Source organism: Diabrotica undecimpunctata, chromosome 8 (genome assembly GCF_040954645.1).
Source record: "Diabrotica undecimpunctata isolate CICGRU chromosome 8, icDiaUnde3, whole genome shotgun sequence".
Taxonomy (NCBI): Eukaryota; Metazoa; Arthropoda; class Insecta; order Coleoptera; family Chrysomelidae; genus Diabrotica; species Diabrotica undecimpunctata.
This window is the reverse complement of record NC_092810.1, coordinates 126,569,259-126,590,834: the sequence shown is the minus strand read 5'-3', so window position 1 is coordinate 126,590,834 and position 21,576 is coordinate 126,569,259. Positions and strand designations below refer to the sequence as shown.

General features: G+C 34.5%; 1 protein-coding gene across 1 annotated transcript in view; it reads right to left on the bottom strand.

Annotated features, from left to right (window-relative positions):
* stum (mechanosensory transduction mediator stumble) overlaps nucleotides 1-21,576 on the bottom strand; it is a 189,509-nt gene that overhangs the window by 82,259 nt on the left and 85,674 nt on the right. Inside the window, exons 3-4 of the mRNA XM_072540973.1 lie at nucleotides 17,576-18,066; nucleotides 12,508-13,882 (exon numbers count right to left, since the gene is read on the bottom strand). Coding sequence (XP_072397074.1) covers nucleotides 12,508-13,882; nucleotides 17,576-18,066 — 1,866 coding nt within the window. The remainder of the gene's footprint in view (nucleotides 1-12,507; nucleotides 13,883-17,575; nucleotides 18,067-21,576) is intronic.

The window sequence follows — 21,576 nt, the reverse complement described above, 5'->3', positions numbered from 1 at the left end:
TCATTTAAAACTTAAACCTTCGAGTGGTAATGTACTGTCTCTGATACCGACATATTGGATTTTACCGCGCTAAAACCTAAATGCATAATTAATTGTTCTGTCTGTGCAGCCATATAGTTTTCGACTCCTCATCGCGTTACTCAATCTTTAAAAACCCGTGGCTAAGTGCGTAATGCTCATATGTCACTTGAATCAACGGTATGAGAGAACGACGTTACTATTTGTGTTATAAACTCCGAACAGGAATCAGAAAATGACGACGCAAATTTTCAATTTGATCGTTCAAAATTTCTACAATATTCTACAAGGAAGATATCTGTGATGAGGAATATGTCAACAATCACGAATCAGTAGAACTAAAACCCCGCATTTCATATTTGATTGAGAAAGATGGAACAAAGTCATGGACAAAGGTTTAACGTTTAGTAAACACGTAGACGCTACAATACAAAAAGCCAACATGGCAAAAGCATCAATTAGAGGCCTAGCAGGAAGAAAAAGCAAACTCAGAATAAAAACCAAAATAAGAATAATAAATAGTATAATTCTTCCTATACTAACATATGCATCTCTCGCATGGGGACACATATGTAACACAACAAAAAAGAAAATACAAGCGGCACATAACAGCAGCCTAAGAGAAGCAGTCAACGTACCGAGATACGTTGCAGAAAGATTCCTCTTCAGAGAATTACAACAAATTAGAGTGACTGATATAATGAAGGAAAAAGCAAGGACAAAGTTCGCGCAGATAGAGAACCATCCTAGTCACATATTGCGAGAGATCATGAGGTACGACGCTTTCCACAGATGGAAGCAGAAGAGACCCAAACAACAAATAGTAGAATAAAACCAAATGTACTAGAGAGAAAATCAGTAAATACACCAGAGAGAAAACACTACAAAAACAACAAAAACAACGCACCAAGAAGATAGTTCGTAGCCCAAAAAACTCGTGGACAATCTCATCGTACAGCGTGGACCCAGTTAATTTTAAGTAGATAATTATTATACTAATGTAGGAATATTTCTTACTATAAGTATTTAGCATAGTTTTATTCATTAGTTACGCCACTGCAAGGAACCACTTAAACAATATGCTTAAGTCGCTATAAGGGTAGACGGGATTCAGAGGCGAAGGGGGACAGAAGATATGTAGACGAGAACACACATTCCTCCTGAGCCGGGGCATTCGATTTTTGTCGCTCGAACTGAGTAGACTTAAATTATCGTGCACGCCGAAAAAGACGAAAGACGGAACCAATTAACGACGGGGGTGTTCGATATTTTAATTCGCAGGTCGCAGACAATTATCCGTAATCTTGTGTATTGTAAATGTAAATAACATCATTACAGTGTATTCTATATAATAAAGACTTCTCGCATAGATCGCGGACTTTTAATATAACGTTAACCCTCTTCAAATAATACAAGAACTTAATTAGACCTACATTTTGGGGGCTCAACCGAGATTATTTCGAAAGAGACAGTAACGTTTATTTGTGCCGCTAATTATGGAAGCAAGATTATAAAAGACGCAGTTTGTGAAAATCGAATCAACGACGAAGTGACTGTTGTAACATAATATGCCAAGAGGCTGAAGTGGCGAGACTATTGACGACGTTGCAGACGACGACGATAAGATTAATTTATGGTTTATGGATGTTTGGACCCACTGGATGATGACAAATGATCAGGTGACTTTGTTCCTTTAATAGATTGTGCGAAGATTATTTTTTTTATCATGAACTGTGAACATTAGAAAAGAACTTTTAAACAAACAAAAGTATTTGTAATTATTTGTTGATTTAACTTTACTCTGTTGATGTGAGGACTTATATTTTGATAATGATAGCTGATGCTTGACTATAATAATATTTTAAATTGAATGTTAAAATCAAAATCTTTTAGTAGGATATTTTGCTTTATTCTGAGATATTATTGTACTTATTATATTGTTGTAATATAAAGAGATAAGATTTGCGAATTAAAAGCGACCACAACCTCGTTCACAGTAATACTAATTTAGACTACACTCAGAAAAATAATCTATAAGTTTTTAAATTTTTAATTCTTTTTATAAATTTTTAAATTTTTTATTTTTTTTAAATAACTTTGATATCAATTTTTAAAATACAGTCTAAACAAACGACTCTTACCGATTTTCAAAAAATTAGTTATAATATTAAAAATTCGGCATATAAAGCTGTTAAGGCGTTGCATATTATAGCATATGGTGATGAAGGGGTGCCGCGACAAACAAGAAGAAACTTGCGAAATTTTTCAGGCTTTGCGTGGGATAAAAATGCCAGCGAATATGCTGATAAGATAAACGACGTAAAACAGAAATTAGATATGCCAGACTTAGTTGCAGTCTGTACCGTATTGGATCTGGATTATTCGGGTGCAAATGACGACGTAATTGAACGTATTTGTTCGTTTTTAAATGAATTAAATGTAGATGACAAGAATGACGAAGATGACGATGACGACAACGACGCGGACGACGATAAAGAAGCTTATGACGAAGATAAAGACGTTTATGACGATAAAGACGATTTCGACGATGAAGACGATAATGAATACGAGGACGAAACTGAAAGTAGGCGGACGATGGCTTTAAAGACGAAGAAAAAAACAAAATCAGGTAGAATGACGGCCGGTAAAGTAAATGATTCTTTTGCTTTGACTTTTAAAGACGTAGAAGACAGCATAAGACCCTTCGACGGAAAAGACGATTATCCGGTGAGAAAATGGATTACTGACTTCGAAGAAATTTCTGAATTAATGGGATGGAATGATTTGCAAATGCTAATTTTTGCAAAACGATCCCTAAAAGGAATTGCGAAACTGTATATTCAGTCAGAGAAAGGAATTAATAGCTGGAAACTATTGAAGAAAAGACTTACTTCGGAATTCGAAAATAAAATAAGTAGTGCTGAAATACATAAAATGCTGATGCGTAGAAAGAAGAAACATGATGAAAGTGTACAGGAGTATGTACTGACGATGAGGGAAATTGGTAGCAGAGGTAACATAGAAGACGAGGTCATAATACAATATACAATAGAAGGCATTCAAGACGACCCTGTTAACAAAGTTGTACTTTATGGCGCAAACAACTTGAGAGACTTCAAGGAAAAAATTAAATTGTATGAACTCATTAAAAAACAGACGGCACACAAATCCTCTACAACTGAAACGCATAGAAAGAAGTGGACAAACAATGAAGCACGACGAGATGGCAGAAACAATGAAATACGACGAGATTATAGAAACAACGAAGCTAGAGGAGATGACAGAAGAATGTCGGAAAACAGAATTAAGAAAGAAGAGCAATGTTATAATTGTGGAAATCGGGGGCACAGATCGAGAGATTGTCCTGATAAAGCCAAGGGAACGAAATGCTTCAAATGCAACCAATTTGGACACGTTTCTTCTCGATGCAATGTTAAAGAAGATAGACCTTCGACTTCTGGTCAGGTAAATGTCATTGACGTAGTATATAAAAACTCAGTGACCTTAAAATTTGGAAAAATATCGTTACGTGCATTGTTTGATACAGGAAGTGACATAAGTGCAATGAGACAAGATATTTTTGAAAAGCACTTTGATGACGTCATTCTTATGAAGAATATAGTAGAGTTAAATGGGTTAGGAGGTATTAAGGTTAAGACTTTAGGTTCTTTTAACATAATAGTGGAAATTCAAGGCGAAGATTTCCATATTTTATTTCATGTAATCCCAAAAGGAGCATTAGACGTTGAAGTTATTCTTGGAAACAATATACTAAAACAAGCAGAGGTTACCATAACCGAAGATAGAATTATTGTATGCAAAAAAGAAGTAGATAATATGATAATGAGGATTGCAGTTGACGAGACGACACACGATGATAATCTACAACTGGAACATATTAAAGACCCAAATATTAAGATGGAGATAAAAGAATTAGTGGAAAATTATGAACCGCGACAGACCAAGACTACAGATATAAAAATGAAAATAATTCTAAGTAGCGAAGAACCGATACACCAAAACCCAAGAAAGCTATCAATACCAGAAAAGCAAGAAGTAGGTAAGCAAATTGAGGAATGGATAGAGAAAAAAATAATTCGACCTAGTACATCCGATTTTGCAAGTCCAATTGTACTCGTCAAAAAGAAAGACGGACAGATCAGAGTTTGCGGTGATTACCGAAAACTTAAGCGAAATATAATAAAAGATAGGTTTCCATTACCTTTAATAGAAGATGTATTGGACCGGTTACAAGGTGCAGAATATTTTAGCACAATAGACCTCAAGAATGGATTCTTCCATGTACCAATAGAGGAAGATAGCATTAAATACACGGGATTCGTCACCCCAGACGGACAATACGAATTTTTAAGGTGTCCGTTCGGATTGTGTAATAGTCCTGCAGTGTTTCAAAGATTTATTAGCCACATATTTAGAGAGCTGACATCCAAGAACATAGCAATTTACTATATGGATGACATAATAGTTTTAAGTAAATCCGAAGAAGAAGGAGTTGTACGTTTAAAGCAAGTACTCGAAGTAGCTAGGGACTACGGCTTAGAGATAAAGAAGAAAAAGTGCCAATTTTTACAGAAAAGAGTAACGTTTTTAGGATATATTATTGAGGACGGCAGAATTCAGCCATCGGATGAAAAATCAATGGCCATAAAGAAATTCAAGGAACCAACGAACTTTAAGCAGATTCAGTCATTTTTAGGCCTGACTGGATACTTTCGTAAATTTGTACCATCATATGCTACGATAGCTAAAGCATTAAGTGATCTACTCAGAAAAAATCAAACATTTGAGTTTGAATCAAAAGAAAGGAGTGCATTTTCAAAACTTAAAGAGCTGTTAACTAGTCAGCCGGTGTTAGAAATTTATCACCCAGATAGAGAAACCGAGTTACACACAGACGCTAGCAGTCATGGATATGGAGCTTATCTTCTACAGAGATCAAGAGAAGATAATAAGTTTCACCCAGTTTATTATATGAGCAAGAAAACAAGTCCAGCCGAGGAAAAGTATACAAGTTACGAATTAGAAGTTTTAGCTATAATAGAAGCAGTGAAAAAATTTCGTATCTATCTACTCGGAATCAAATTTAAAATAGTAACGGATTGTTCCGCATTTACTAAGACCATGAATAAAAAAAATTTAACTACCAGAGTTGCGAGGTGGGCTCTGTTACTGGAAGATTATCAATACGAACTGGAACACAGAAAGGGAACAAGGATGGCTCATGTAGACGCTCTCAGTCGATACCCTATAGTCATGATAATAAATGAGACATCAGTAGTACAAGAACCAGGTTTTATAGAAAGAATAATGCAGGCTCAAGAAGCTGATAACCACATTCAAGCAATAAAGAAAATACTTTCTACGGAAGCTTACGAGGACTTTCTGATTAGAAACAATATTCTATTTAAATATGACGAAGGTAAGGAATTGTTAGTCATTCCGAAACGAATGCAAACAGAAGTAATTAAATTGTTACACGACGTAGGACATTTTGCTGTAACAAAAACACAGGAGTTAATTCAAAGAGAATGTTATATTCCTAATCTTAGAGAAAAAGTCGAGCATTGTGTAAGAAATTGTATTAAGTGTATACTTGAAAGTAGAAAAGAAGGCAAAAAAGAGGGTTGGTTACATCCGATACTAAAAATCGATGGACCTTTACAAACATTTCATGTTGATCATTTAGGACCGTTAGCTACAACCAACAAGAACGATAATCACATTTTGGTGATCATCGACGATTTTTCTAAATTTGCATGGTTTTATCCTACAAAATCAACGACGGCAAAAGAAGTCATAGAATGTATGAAGAGGCAACAGAAGGATTTCGGAAATCCCCTCCGAATAATATCCGATAGAGGTACCGCATTTACAGCGAACGAGTTCGAAGAGTATTGCCAAAGTGAAGAAATTAAGCACATTAAGATTACGACAGGTGTACCAAGAGGCAATGGGCAAGTAGAACGTGTCAATAGAACGTTAATCCCAGTATTAACCAAATTGAGTATAGAGGAACCGACGAAGTGGTATAAGCATATTTATAAGTTGCAACAGTTTTTTAATTGCACTTATCAAAGAAGCATTGATGCTACGCCATTCGAAGTACTCATTGGGACAAAGATGAAGAATAAAGAGGATCTAAGGATGAAAGAAATAATAGAGCAGGAAATGATCAAACAATATGATGAAGGTAGAGACATGTTAAGAAACGAGACTAGACGTCAGTTAATCAAGGTCCAGGAGGACAATAAGCGCAGGTATGACTTACGAAGGAAGAAGCCGAGAATGTATAGAAAAGAGGACCTAGTGGCAATTAAGAGAACGCAGTTTGGTGGTGGACTCAAACTGAGAAAGAAATATCTTGGACCATATGTGGTAGTAGATGTTAAGCCCAATGATAGATATGATGTGAAAAAGTCAGGATATCATGAAGGCCCCCACATCAACGTGCGCTGAATATATGAAGGCATGGGTAGAGAACCAATCAGAATCCGAGTCGGATTCCTAGCAGGATGGCCGAATGTAGGAATATTTCTTACTATAAGTATTTAGCATAGTTTTATTCATTAGTTACGCCACTGCAAGGAACCACTTAAACAATATGCTTAAGTCGCTATAAGGGAGACGGGATTCAGAGGCGAAGGGGGACAGGAGATATGTAGACGAGAACACACATTCCTCCTGAGCCGGGGCATTCTATTTTTGTCGCTCGAACTGAGTAGACTTAAATTATCGTGCACGCCGAAAAAGACGAAAGACGGAACCAATTAACGACGGGGGTGTTCGATATTTTAATTCGCAGGTCGCAGACAATTATCCGTAATCTTGTGTATTGTAAATGTAAATAACATCATTACAGTGTATTCTATATAATAAAGACTTCTCGTATAGATAGCGGACTTTTAATATAACGTTAACCCTCTTCAAATAATACAAGAACTTAATTAGACCTACACTAATATGCACTAATTCTGAGTTTATGTTTCAGGCATCCTAAAAAAATCTAAAAAACACACAAAAACGGCTTCGGCCACCAAAGAAATCAAAAAACTACTAACAAAAACCGACTCAAGCCACAAAAAAATAATAACAAAAACCATTAAAAACCCGGGCACGTAGGGCCCAACCTCTTGAGCACCTAGTCGCCGAACTGAGCCTAGCTCAGAGCGGAGACTTGAGGCCCAAGTAAGCAATTTTAGTTCGCGGATAATAAGCCACAGTAAGATAACAGGATTATAGCGACAATGCGCTGTCCTGAGTTTTGAGTTCGGTTAGGAAACCATGTTGGAGTTCTATTACCCAGGACTCCCACATGAAGACCATTTGGCTGATAGTTGTGTCCCTATCGCGCATCAGACTGCTATAGGGGGAAAAGGGATGGTCTGGAGCATTGGAGCGCGGTGGAGTGACTCCTGTTTTTACTCGAGTTAATACACCTCGTTCCAATGAATTGTTACACCCGAACGTAATTGTTAGGGGTGAACATGTCTCACAGGCTGGGTTTAATTAAATTGCTTACTTGCTTGCAGATGGAACAAAGTGTATAAAATAATATGAACTGAATCGTAATATTCGTGAATGTGCTGAAATACGCATACTTGTGCTGAAAATATTGTACCCAATTTACCAGGACCAAAAGGTGAAATTAGACCAAAATTAATAGATAAAAGAGATGTGGATATATTTTTTCACTACAGATATTTAAAAAAAATAGTAATATGCACCAATAAGTTTATAGCATTGGAATTCTATAACACAGCCAGTACAAGAACCTCTAAGCTAATTGATTCTATAGAATCAGGCTTTGTTGGGTCTTTTGTACATAGAATGCTAAAGATTTATTTAGAACAGTAAGAATTTGACAAGTTGGTCCTGATACCCGAGATTTTTGAGGTACTTAATTCTAATCTTTCATCATATACCTACTACGATAGATGAAAAGTTAAAAACTTTTCGCGGCAAAGGTTTATTCAGGGTATACCTATATGCCGAATAAACGAAATCGTTACGCCACAAAACTATGTGCTTTACCAAATGCTAAGATGTATTATACATAAAAAATGGAGATATATATGTTGATAGACAGGCTTGAGGACAATTTTCTTTTCGATATGTCTAATATGTTACTTGTACCTTGCCTCTGTGAACCGATTTGGGAAACAGGGAGAAACATTCCCATGGCCTATACTTTTTTTATGAGCCTTCAGTTCAGGTAGTTACTTCTGGGTAAACATCGTTTAACTGTTATTGGAACTTTACGAGAGAATAAACCAGAAATCTCACTAGTGTTAACATAAAAAAAGGTCAGAAAAACCACTATGTTAACATTTCTAGATAAGTGTTCTTAGACAAATTCGAATGTAATTATAATTTCGAATTGTTTCTAATTCCCTGTGTCCGATTCTTCTTGATCCACGATGATAAAATAAAATGTTGACGTCGTGAAGTAAAATATTGTTTTATTGACAGCTACTGAATTATTACACTATAGTTGTTGTTGAGGTAAAAATTTATAATAGGCTACGGCCCAAACTAGTCCCCAAGCTATATTTATGTTCTCACTAAAATGCTACGATTCATCAAATAAGTGTATTTCACTCTGCATAGAACAAAACCCTTTGACGAAAGCTTGCAAATATAATTTGAATCGAGGAAATGATTGCAGGCATTTCCTCAATAAATATTAGGTAATCTATAGTATACAGGAAGTTGAACAAACTGTAGTTAAGCTGCTAATCGATTTGTTTCACAATTGTACACGGTAAAACTATACAAATTCAGGAAAGTAAGATTAAGGTAAGATTACAAATTAATGGACTAATTTGTGATTGAACAGTACTCTGGTATCGTATGTACCCCGAAAAAGTAAATATGTTTTAGTGTTATATACCATGCATTATAATGAACATTGTCTTGCAAAAAGAAAACCAAATATAATTATAGATTATAATAAGACTAAAGGAGGCTTGTATTCGCTCCGTGCGTGCTGGACGCGACACCTACCGCCTTCATCTGACAGTTTTGGACCTCCCAATTAATACGCACAAAATTGACAATTATTAAATTGACAATTATTAATAATTAGTTTTTTAACTATATTTTTTCAGTTGATGTACAAAATAAATGTAGTATTAAAAACTGGGTTTCTAAAAATTCATCATAATTTATCTTTTCAACCCCAAACGTAAAAAAGGGAAAAATCTAGTACTGGCAAATCAAGTTTTTCATATGCAAGAGCTTTTAATTAAAAACAATAATGGTAAAAGTTATGATATAAAAGCTAAAGTCATCAGGCAAACTACAGTTGGCTTGAAGCCTTATGAAATATCATTTAAGGTAAATTATTTAAATTTTTCTATTTCAATTGCATAAAAATGAAATTATTATTTACTTTTTCATATAAATAGCACGAATCCATCTTTTTCTTTTCTCTAATTTATATGTAATCTTTGGAAACCTATAAAAACTACACTAACTATTGTTCTTATTATTAGCACAATTAAATACGCAACACGATAAAACTCTTATTTAGTGTCTTGACGAAAACGGACCTTAGTAAAACATATCTAAAAGCAATACTGAACATCTATAAATGTCCTCAAAGCACTGTAAAAACAGGAAATACTTTCTCAAGGGTATTTACAGTAACGAAAGGCTTGAGACAAGGATGTTGTCTTTCCCCCACCCTATTCAAAATATATATCCAAGAAGCACTGCACCAGTGGAGACAAAAATGTGCGGGAATGGGGTTGAAGCTTAACAACCATTATCTGACAACGCTGTTCTTTGCAGATGATCAAGTACTAATTGCAAGCTGTGAAGAAGATGCAGATTATATGCTTAGAAAGCTCAAAAATGAATACGAAAAATGGGGGATGAGTATGAATATGTCTAAAACAGAATATATGCGAATAGGCAGTGAAGACGAAGACCCGGATTTGGAAATTAGACAAATGAAAAGGTGCTACGAATACAAATATTTGGGAAGTATTATCTGCAGTAAAGGAACAACGGAACGAGATATAGACTATAGAGTGCAACAAGGCAGGAAGAGTGTTCAAATTCTGAATTCGATACTTTGGTCCAACAAAGCTACTATGAAAACTAAAATGACTATCTACAAAGTAATTGTAGAGCCAATTCTTACATATGGAGCAGAATGTTGGCAAATGACAGCAAAAGGAAAGAAAAAAGTTGACACGGTTGAAATGGACTACCTAAGAAGAGCTTGCCGTATATCAAGAGTAGAACGTATACCTAATTCTGAAATTAGAAGAAAAACAGATAGAGTACATACAACTTCTGAAAGAATAGAAACTAGACAGTTAATATGGTATGGACACGTACAGAGGATGGACGACAACAGATGGCCAAAAAGAGCTATGGAATACAATCCAAGTAATAGAAGGAAACGAGGAAGACCAGCCAAGTCTTGGATACAAGGTGTTATGGAAACCATGAAAGACAGAGCCATTGATGAAGACACCTGGAGAGATAGAAAAAGATGGCGATCGAAATGCGGGAAGCGGCAGAAGCTGTAGGATCCCCGCTTATATATATATATAATACGCAACATGTATTTGCACCCATTTTTGAACAAATTTATGCATAAAAAGATAGGTTCAATTTTGTCCTATTTCGCCGCTACGCACGCTGGCATCGTTTCAAGGTACCCCTACCATGGTTACGCACGGAGCGAATATCGTGGACAAATTGTGTGTGGTATACAATAGCGCTAGAGGAACCTGTAGCGGGTTACTGTAGCAGTCTTGTTTACAGATCTATGAATGTCGCTGGGATAAATTCTTACATCATATACAAACGGAATAAAAACAAACGTACTGATGGGCGAAAGACTTGAATTTTAAGCTTATTAATGAACATATTCACATATAGGTCCCAGAGCAAAATATTTTAAGGACAATTCGTCTGAGATTAGCCAAAATTTGTGTCAAGATAAGAAATCAACCTATCCAGAATAATGTATATGGAAGATCAGTACGTTCTGCAACAGTAAAAAACAAAGAACCCAGTTTTTTGTGGGCAGTGTGGCAAATATATGTTTTGGAATATTTAACTAGAGTATGCATTGTGTGCAATAAAGAAGTACATTTGTTGTAGAGTTTTATTTTATATCTTGTTTTTAGTGTTTACCGCGGGATAAATAAATCATAGTTTATTAAAAATGTATTGCACTTTGTAGATTATGATTAAATCTTCTGAATAACTAGTCAGATTTTTATAGTAGTTTTAATATTATTGAGTCCGGCCATGATCCCACCGCCATATTGGTATCACCGTTAGCCACGCCTACCTACGCCGTTTTTAATACACACGTAAATATGCTCATAGCTTCTCCATAGATTCTAACTCGACGAATTTTTTCCACTGTAATGACGTTACAGCGTCCGTGATAATGTCACAGATCTCATATATACATCAATTGGTAGTATTGTAGATCCAATTGACATTTCCCAATTTTCAAATAAAAATATTTATGACTTCCTGAATTATAGGCTGTTAAAAATATCTTGGAATACCCCGTGATAACATCCTCAATGTGATTTATTGCTGAAGCACTTAATTTTAAATCAAAAAAGATTAGTCTGTTAAAAATTAAATACTAAGCAAAAAATTATATATAGTTTTATAAAAAGAAAAAAGTATGTGTAAAAAGAAGACCAGCAGAAAGAAGAATTTCTTGGCTTCACAACCTGAGGACAAGGTCGGCAACAACGGATCTCAAGGGATGCATTGCAGGCGGGCGCCCTATTTGGGGGGCGCCAAAGTGAGCTTTTTTTCTGCTAGTGTCATACAAAATAGTAAAATGGAAAAATAAATTGTTTAAATATGGTTTCAATTCCAGTCATAATACACTAATCTGTGTTTGTTACTTTTGCATCCCATACACATAGAATTCCTTACCTTGTAATAATAGAATTTATTGATAAATATATTATATTTCAAAAAACAAACAACTTTACACTTACTCGACATGCTTTGTTTATTTTCTTAAGTTGTTTAAAGGTTGTGTATCAGCAGTTAGGAGCTTAAATGAATGATGTGTAGTAAAATAAACATTTTAGTTAAAATTTAGTTAATTGCTAGCTTTGTTAATTTAGTATTATATGTGTTTAGTAGTACAGAATAGTTTGTCAGCTTATTATGCAGTTAAAAGAACATTATCTAGTGTTGCATTCAATTAACATAAAAGGTTTGCCAAAAGAATAAATAAACATAATTAAATTTAAATAAAACCGAATGGCGCCTATGCTAGTTTTGCAGGGCGGCACCTTATACCCTAGCACCGGGACTGTCTGAGAAAATGCTTCAATAACCAGACTTTTCCCAGTATCTACCAGTAATATCCGGAACATACATTCAACGTAAGAAGAAGTAAGTTTTACAGAAAATATTTATTTTTATTACTATTTAGTGATTATTCGTATTACGTTTATATAGACTTACCCTGGTCTTTCATTGATTCCATTGGTTACAGGCATTCTGATATTTCCACTAAGTACTTCACTATCTGATGGTTTTTCTCTGACTGTTATCCTTATGGGTTTTACATCAGATGCCACTACTGTTCTAGCTTCCTTCGTTTTGTCGTCCACTGGTTTAGTCAGTGAATGTTCTGGAGTCAGCAGTTTGTGCATATGTCGTTGAACTTCTTCCTCCAGTTCTCTGGAACTCATAACATGCATTATGTGGTTGGTGTGGTTAGACTTATGATTTGAATTTTCTGTTGGCCTTAAAGGTTCAACCTTTGGTAATGCTGTTGTTGCGTTTTTAGTATCTAAAGCTGGGTTATCTATTTTACTTTCATTTGCCATTGAGATTATAGCACTGGCAGCAGGGGATAATTTTGACAAACCATGATCCTTAATTAAAGTCTGGGTATCTAAAACAGTATCGTTCATTTTATTAATAGCGTGAGTTACACTTGTAGCACTTAAAACTCTTCCGTCCACCATTGGCGATATTGCTCTAGATTCCTCATAATAATGTGATAGTTTATTATTTATATTAGCGTCAATTTTTAGCGGTTGAGTGGCGGTTGTTGTGGTGTTAGAAACAACTGTAGAAGCTACAGGTAAAACAGGTTTCGATTCAGCGAGGGGCACTTTTGGTGGGTCTATATGATCCTGTGGTGGATTACTTGTACTTGAATTAGTAATTTTATTGTCTGAAACGTTGATTGTTTTAGAATTAGTGTCACTAGTATTCTCTGATGATGCTGTTGTAGGTTTGTTATTATTCTCTTTGTTATTATTTACATTTTTATTTGTAGCACCAACTGTAGCACTTGAATTAGTATTATTGTTTGTTTTAGCAACATTAATATTTTTAATTTGTTTATTAGTTACAGTACTTGAAGAACTATCACTACTATAATTATTATTAGCAAAATTTTGTGTTTTTGGCAAAATATTCGATTGGGAGTTAGTTCTTATTCTACTAACACTTTCTTTTCGACTTAATGGAGTATTACGTTTATATTTCGGAACATCGGAATCTTCAGACTGTTCACTTAACACTTGAGGTTTAGGAAGCACTTTTGGTTTAGGTTTACTAAAAGAGTTAACTTTAGCTGGAACATCTCTATATTTTTTCGATGAATTTCGAGTTGGTGATACAGCATTTTTAGTTGGGCTGGAATCCCTACTACTGGCAGTATTTATTTTATTTTTAGATTGACTCCTTAATAGAGATGTTTTAGATGGAGGGGGTTTGTTAGGGCCTTGGGATGCTCTCTGGGGAGAAGTTCGACGACTAGGTGGTGTACTTCGACTTCTGGGTATTCTGGATGGAGAGCCCAAACTAGGTTCAGGAGAACTCCCTAGAAAACAAAAATAAACAATAATTTCGTTATTTAAATACTGTAATAGTAAAATTTTAAAACTTTAAATCCATTAAATCTAACTACTACTCTTTCTCTAATAATCCTTTGAGTACCTTTTTCTGCTTTTGTTTGCCAGCTCCCTACTGCTAAGGTATTTATTTTGCCCAACTGTTAAATTTTATTAATTGTCTCGCATAATTTTTTATTAAATCATCATCAAGTTGGAAAAAGTCAAAAAAAAAATAAAAAAATATCTTGGGCTGATTATATCGAAGAAGAAAAAGAATTTGAACCTCTTTGAGAATCGGTATAACTATTGTGGCAGAGGAGGCCTCTATGATCGTTTGTGGTCTATAACTGCGTGAGATAAACACCGCAGACAGAAAAGTATAGATTAGCTTCTTGTGGGATAAGACTGTAACAAACAAACAAATAAAGTAGCCTGGATCATCAGAAAACCGTGAACTGGATCCCGGTACAGGCCATACTTGCTAAGATAAAGAAAACCAATGACAAATAGTCAGATAAACCTAGATAAAGCTCAGCAAGAACCGAAAAAGGTACAGCAATCGATCATGAGTGACGCAGAAAGGAAAACGTTGAAGTTAATGTCGAAGCAAGGGCTCGACAGTATTAAAACCTATCCGAAAGCAACGAACATAGATGTGGGTGATATAACAGAAGAGTTTTCAGTCACAGTACCAAGGTTTACGAGAACAATTAATTGTATATATAATCTTTAATAATCGAAATGTTAAATATCGATATAAATTTTGACTATGATCTTCCTATCGTCCTTGTCTACACCATCAATCCATTTTGGTTTTGGCCTGCCTCAAAACCTATTTCCCGCATATATCCGTAAAGGGCTTCGTCGGAGAGGATATTTTTAATTCGATGTTGATTGGTTACCTACCCTTTTAACTTACCCATTTAAAAAGTATTGAATTTTTACTATCTGCTATTTCAATATAGTTTTATATATCTTTACTTTTACCAGATGCCGTTTTTACAAGTATTTTTCTTAAGATATTTCTTGGGAGTATGCGTAGATGGTTCGCATCTGCTTTAGAAATAGTCGATGTATTCAATTCAAACATCAACACTGATAGGATGTGTCTTATATCTGGTTTTTAGCTTAAGTTTCTTTTCTTTAGTTTATTCCAAAGTAACATCTAATCACTAGTAGTATCTTTATTACTCTGTCGTAAAGTTATCACTTGTTCTAGGGAATATTGAGATAGGTCTGACACCTACATACTAGCATTTTGGAATATTTTATGCTTTACCGCCTATTTCTCTGTATTCCACGGATTATTGAATTTAATTCCATATATTATGTAAGACTAGATACTGAAAAGAAGAGGATGACATGAAAAATATGAAGACGACATCTAAAAGACGATTTTGAGAAACGCGAAATGACAGAAGACATTACAAAATGTAAGCGAAGATATCAATCTGTCAATAATCCACTGCTCACTTTGCATTAGCTTATTTGTGTTACATTCTTCTGAAATTTTACTGTATCTTTACTGTTTGTCAGTCGATTCGTCATTGCTGCTCCACCATATTTTAAAAACTCTTTAACTTATCCTGTTAAATGTATGACAAAAAAAAAAGAATGACAAGAAAAGAAGACGTCTAGACCACAGAATAAATAACAATCATAATGCCCGCTCTAAGATGCCGCCTTTGAAGTGTGTCAGCACGCGATCGTCATATTTTAAACGGAAACATAGACTCGGATTGAGAAATTTGTGACAAGCTACGATAGAACTGTAATTTAAATTTTTAGAGATTAATGATTTAGTAAATTTAAAATATATTAATATATTCTTCAACTAAAAGTCCAAATAAAAATAGTGCGTATGTCTATGGTGGCCGTAAATAAATTAAACCGGGTTAATTTTTCTATGCACACCAGATAAAATTTCACTGAACAGCACTGGTTCCGTTTAAAACATGGCTGATTCCGTCTGCGCCAACGAGATGCGCGTACTTATCTTGACAAGCAGAGTGGGCATTCTGATTGTTTATTATTCTGTATCTAGACGACACGTTATCGCGATTTGCCACGCGTAATAACAGAAGATAATACCAATGGAACAAAGACGACTGGACTATTTAAGAAGTGACAAACGACATTTGACAGATGGTGCCATTTTTAGTCTACGAAAACAGAACAATATGGTTGCCATTTTTAGTATTCAAAAAACACGGTCGGCATTTTTAGTTCCCGAAAAACAAAGTAATACGGTCTCTGTTTTTAGCGTGTGATATTAGAGTAGGAGGAACTTAAAATGCTATTGACATACTCTGCTGCGACGATTTTAATAAACTCAAAATGACAGAAGACATAACAAGACTTAAGCGAAGAATCCGGTCTGTCAATAATCCACTGCTAGTGTCATATTGAATGCAAGAAGAGTTTAAAAAAGAAACCGATAGGTAAAAGGAAGACAATATACAGAGGACAGTAAGTTCTTTACTGCCTTATCTTGTTAAATAAAAGACAATGACAAAAAAGGGGTCTAGAACACACGTAAAAAACGATTTGACAAACCCGAAATTACAGAAAATATTACTAACAAAACGAAGATCATTGGACTGTTCAATAAGTGACAGATAACATAAAAAAGGTCGCTCCATTTTTAGTCCACAAAAATAGAATAACACGGTTGCCACTTTAAGTAGGTATGCGAAAAATACGATCAGCATTTTTTGTCCTCGAAAAACAGAGTAGTACGGTCACCCTTTTTAGTCTGTGACGTCAGAGTGGGAGGAACTTAAAATGCTATTGACATACAAAATTTTTCCAGATCTTAGTGGCCCATACTCCAAAAATATATACATTTTCTTAAGTTTGAGAATTGTTTTTTAGATTAAATTTTGAACTAGTTTTGTTTTTATTCTATAAATTACCTTAATATAACCTTATTAGGCATGATCATGACTAAATCTGCACATGCAAATATCAAATTGACTATTGAAGATACTGCAATTGAGAGTGTTAATAACTATAAATACTTAGGAACATGGATAACATCAGATGTAGACCAAACCAAAGAAATTAAGACACTCATTGAAATAGCACGTTATCATTCATTAAACTTAAAAAGTTTCTTTGTAATCGGGATATAAGGTTAGAACTACGCCTGAGAATGCTTCGATGTTACGTGTTCTCTACTCTTCTTTATGGCTTGGAAGCGTGGACCCTAAAACAAGTCCATCTGAATAAGTTGGCCGCCTTTGAATTTTGGTGTTACAGAAGAATCCTACGAATATCATGGATTCAAAGAATGTCAAACGTGGAAGTAACTAGAAGAATAGGAAATGAGGCGGAAATAATATTAACTATCAAAAGACGAAAACTTGAGTACTTAGGACATATAATGAGAGGGCAAAAATACGCTTTACTACAACTTATTATGCATGGCAAAATCCGAGGAAAGTGAAATGTGGGAAGACGAAGAATCTCCTGGTTTAAGAACTTAAGGGAATGGTTTTAATGCAGTAGTGCAGAACTTTTTAGAGCGGCAATCAACAGAGTCCGCATAGCCATGATGATTTCCAACCTTCGATAAAAGATGGAACTTAAAGAAGAAGAACCTTATTATATTTAATAGATAACTAAAAATATTGTTGAATAAATAATGGTGTAAGTTAACATATCTGAACATTACTCACCAACAATTGGTGAGAGTCGCTGAAAAGCCGGCTGCTTTCCATAACCAGTGTATTTCCTAGGACTAGCTGGAGGCCGTCCTCTTTGCTGTTGTTGTGGCTGTTGTTGCTGTTGTTGTTGTTTTGTAGACTCCCCATTTACGTTTGTTAAACTCTGACTCAACCTTTTGTTAATTTTCTTCTGTGTCGGTGGAACGTCTGGATGGAAGACCTTTTCACCAAAAGCAGCAGAGCTGCCTTTTCGTTTAAGTTGCGGAATTTTAGACGTATGTCTCGGAGACATAGTTTGAGGGCTGAGTCGCACGTCTTCTGGTGGTGGTGGAGGAGATCGTATAGGAGAAGCATGACGAGATCCGGTGGCGTTGAACCCTCGACCTCTAAATGGACTGACTCTACCAGAAGGAGATGTACTCCTCGATGGTGGTTTGCTATTATCGGAATCTGCTATGACAGCAAAAGACTGGTTTTTGTTTCTGCGTTGACTCGGAACGTACCTGAAAATAAATAACCAAGATTATTTTTATTATGTTTCTTCCTTATATACAACATTACGTGCTCTTAAAAAATTGTAAATAAAAAATTACCTTGATCTTCCCGGAAAGCTAAATTAGAAAAAATGGTATAAATATTACGGCACAATAAGCAGTACGAGTATAAGCAGTGAATTATAATTAATTTAACTCTACTATACCAAACAATTACTTCGATGTATAAAAATCCTTATTAAATTAAATATATACACTATGTACAATGTTGCATAAAATTTTCTACGGTATTATTGACTTTTGGGTTATTATTATTAATATAACCATAATAAAACCATAGACATATAAAAATTAATATGTAATGGCTTGATACAATCACAATTAGATTATGGTGCTAGTATAATTAATAACTTCTCTCAACAAAATTTTATGAAATTTAACCGAATACAATTCCAAGCTACAATTTTATCGATCTTCACCATAGATTCAAATGGATAGCCACGAAATACATAGCAAAGATTAGCACAACTCCAAATCACTCATTATTAAATATGCTTCTAGACTTAAAAAAATATCATGGTTATCAACAAGGATATTGGAAGGGAAAAAATCCAACATATTTGATTGACGCTCTAACAGCAGTTAAAAAGTTTTTACCATCAATGAACACAAGTGACATACCAGCCTGCTACCTAAATGAATATGATATCTACACTTATAATGTACCAATTATAAAAACATTATTAAAAAAAAAATAGTACCCATAACCTTTGGGAAGATTATAATTTTGTAAATTCGTATTACTATAATTACATACAAATATTTACAGAAGCTTCAAAAAAATCAAAACCTTGAGGAAGCCAAACGGGCATAGGAATACACATACCTAGTATAAATTATTCCTTTTCTGAAAAAATTCCTTCACTTATTAATATCTGTACAGCTGAAATAATAGCTATTCAAAAGGGTCTAATGATTTGCGAGGAAAAAAATTTTGATAAAGCTATAATATTTACGGACTCAAAGAGCGCTATAGACAACATTAACAATATGATAACTGCAACAAAGGATTACAGAGTCTTGCAAGTTAAAAAGGAACTTTACTATTTAAATAAATATGGGAAAGATATTAGATTATGTTGGATTCTTGGACATAATGATATCAAAGGAAATGAAATAGCTAACAAACTGGCAAAGATTGGGGCTGAATTAAATATTCCTGATACAATTCGATTAAGTAACTTGGATATCATGCCATTATTAAAAAATAAAATATGTTCTATGCATCAAAATAATTGGTTAAATCCTTTTCAATATAAAGGTAAGTGATATAATAACATACAAAAATTTTTTTCTAATAAACCATGGTTTGACACAATCCCATACATAGATCGGCGGCATATTACTACCATTATTAGAATGAGGACTGATCATTGCCTGACAGGAGTACATTTATATAAAATCAACATTCGCGATAACCCATACTGTGAATGTGGGCAAATGGATACACTAGAACACATATTTTGGGAATGCCCAATAAACAAAATAAAAGATTATGATGTCTATCAGGAGCTGATCAAAATTAATATTAAAACCCCAATTAACATACTAATGCTTCTATGCGATATTAACCCTAAAATTGTCAAAATTCTTCTCAGATTCCTACAGATCAATCATATAAAATTATAACCTTCATAATAACCTATCCAATATTAACATTTAAACCAATTATAAGAAAATAGAAAACATAAATAAAATGTAGATATGTAGAAAAAATGTCTATATTCACTGATAATATAATAGGGCATGAGATATATTCTCAGACTCACGACAGTGGCCCAAAAATTAACAAAACATACTGCAATCTAAACCCGTTCTCCAAGTGCGACAGAGAAAAAGATGGGGGCAGTTTTAGCATCTCGTTCTAATGGGCAGGGCTTATCGATCACGTGACCTTCCCACCACATAATATATAAAACATTACCTTTATTTATTGCAATACATATAAATCATTATTTTATCCACTATATACAGATCACGACATTGTTTTATTGACCATACAACACAATGGCAATCGCTGTGACATGTTACACATTTCCACCTCTATATTAATTTATCAGTAGGTACGAATTGTCGTAATTGTCACATTGACATTAAAAATTTCAAACGAAGTTCTGAAAGAATAAACAAATAATTAATAAAATGCCTATTACGTTATATACTGTCCAAGAAAAAGTGCAACTTGTAACATGGTACTTTCAGGGTCATTCGTTACGCGAAGTAATTGATTTATTTATTGTTGCCTTCGAAAATAGGCCCCCACCAAGTGTTACAACAGTTAAAAATACCATTAAACATTTTCAAACTTCGGAATGTGTAAACAGTTGTAAAAAGTGTCATGAAGGTAATGAACCACGAGTTAGACCTGTCGATGAGGAACGTCAAAACAGGGATATTGATATTTGTGCTTTTGTGGAAGATGCAATAGTGTACAAATTGCTAGGGAAGTTAACGTGAATGCTCGAACTGTCCAGCGAGTTCCCAAAAAAATGAGTATCACTGTTTTAAGATACAACCAACACAAGAACTGTTTCCGGAAGATGACTTTAGGCGGATGGAGTTTTGTGAATTTATATTAGATAAACAGAATGAAAATGTACACTTTTTAAAAAATATTTTATTTCCTGACGAATCTTCATTTTCATCACATAAAAAACACAATCCATCCGTTGCAAGGAATTATTCTTGGAAAATAGGCACCTCAGTGTTGCAGTGTGAACGCAGCATCCGCAAAAGTTAATTGTTTAGACTGGGATGTTAGGCAACCATATTGTCGGTCCATTTTTTATCGATGGAAACCTAAACGGGCCCTAAATATTTACAACTTTTACAGAATGAGATCATTCCGGCAGTTCGATGCCTTCCCGTTAATTTTCAGGAGGTTTATTTCCAACAGGACGGGTGTTCGGCTCACAACTGTAGAGCAACTATTGACTTCCTTATTTAAACGTTTTCTGATCGACTGGTAAATGCACGTGGTACAATTAAATGGCCCGCTAGATCCTGTGACTTAGCGCCTAATGACTTCTTTTTTTGGGGTTTTCTCAAAGAAAGCATTTATAGGCATCAGTTTTAAAGGGTCACAAACCTGATCGAATTAAGGGCAAAATACTTAATTTCTCTTCAAGCATTACACCAGCCCTACTCCAAAATATGAGGAGAAATATGTATGACAGATTTGGATACTGTTTAGCACAATGAGATGGAATAATTGAGCCCTTAATTCATTAATCTGCTTTCCTAATGTTTATTTTTTGTTAGGTACATTTTACGAAGTTTGTAGGTTCGTAATTAGGTAGTATTTTTTATGTTTAAGTTTGGAAGAATTTTATTGTTTTTTTTTTTATCTAAAGGTACAAACGATTCTTATTCTGATTTTTTTCTTCTTTCTGGTCTTATTTGCTTGTCCAGAAAATTGCTTGTATAAGATTTGTCCATAAACTTTGTACATTACTTATT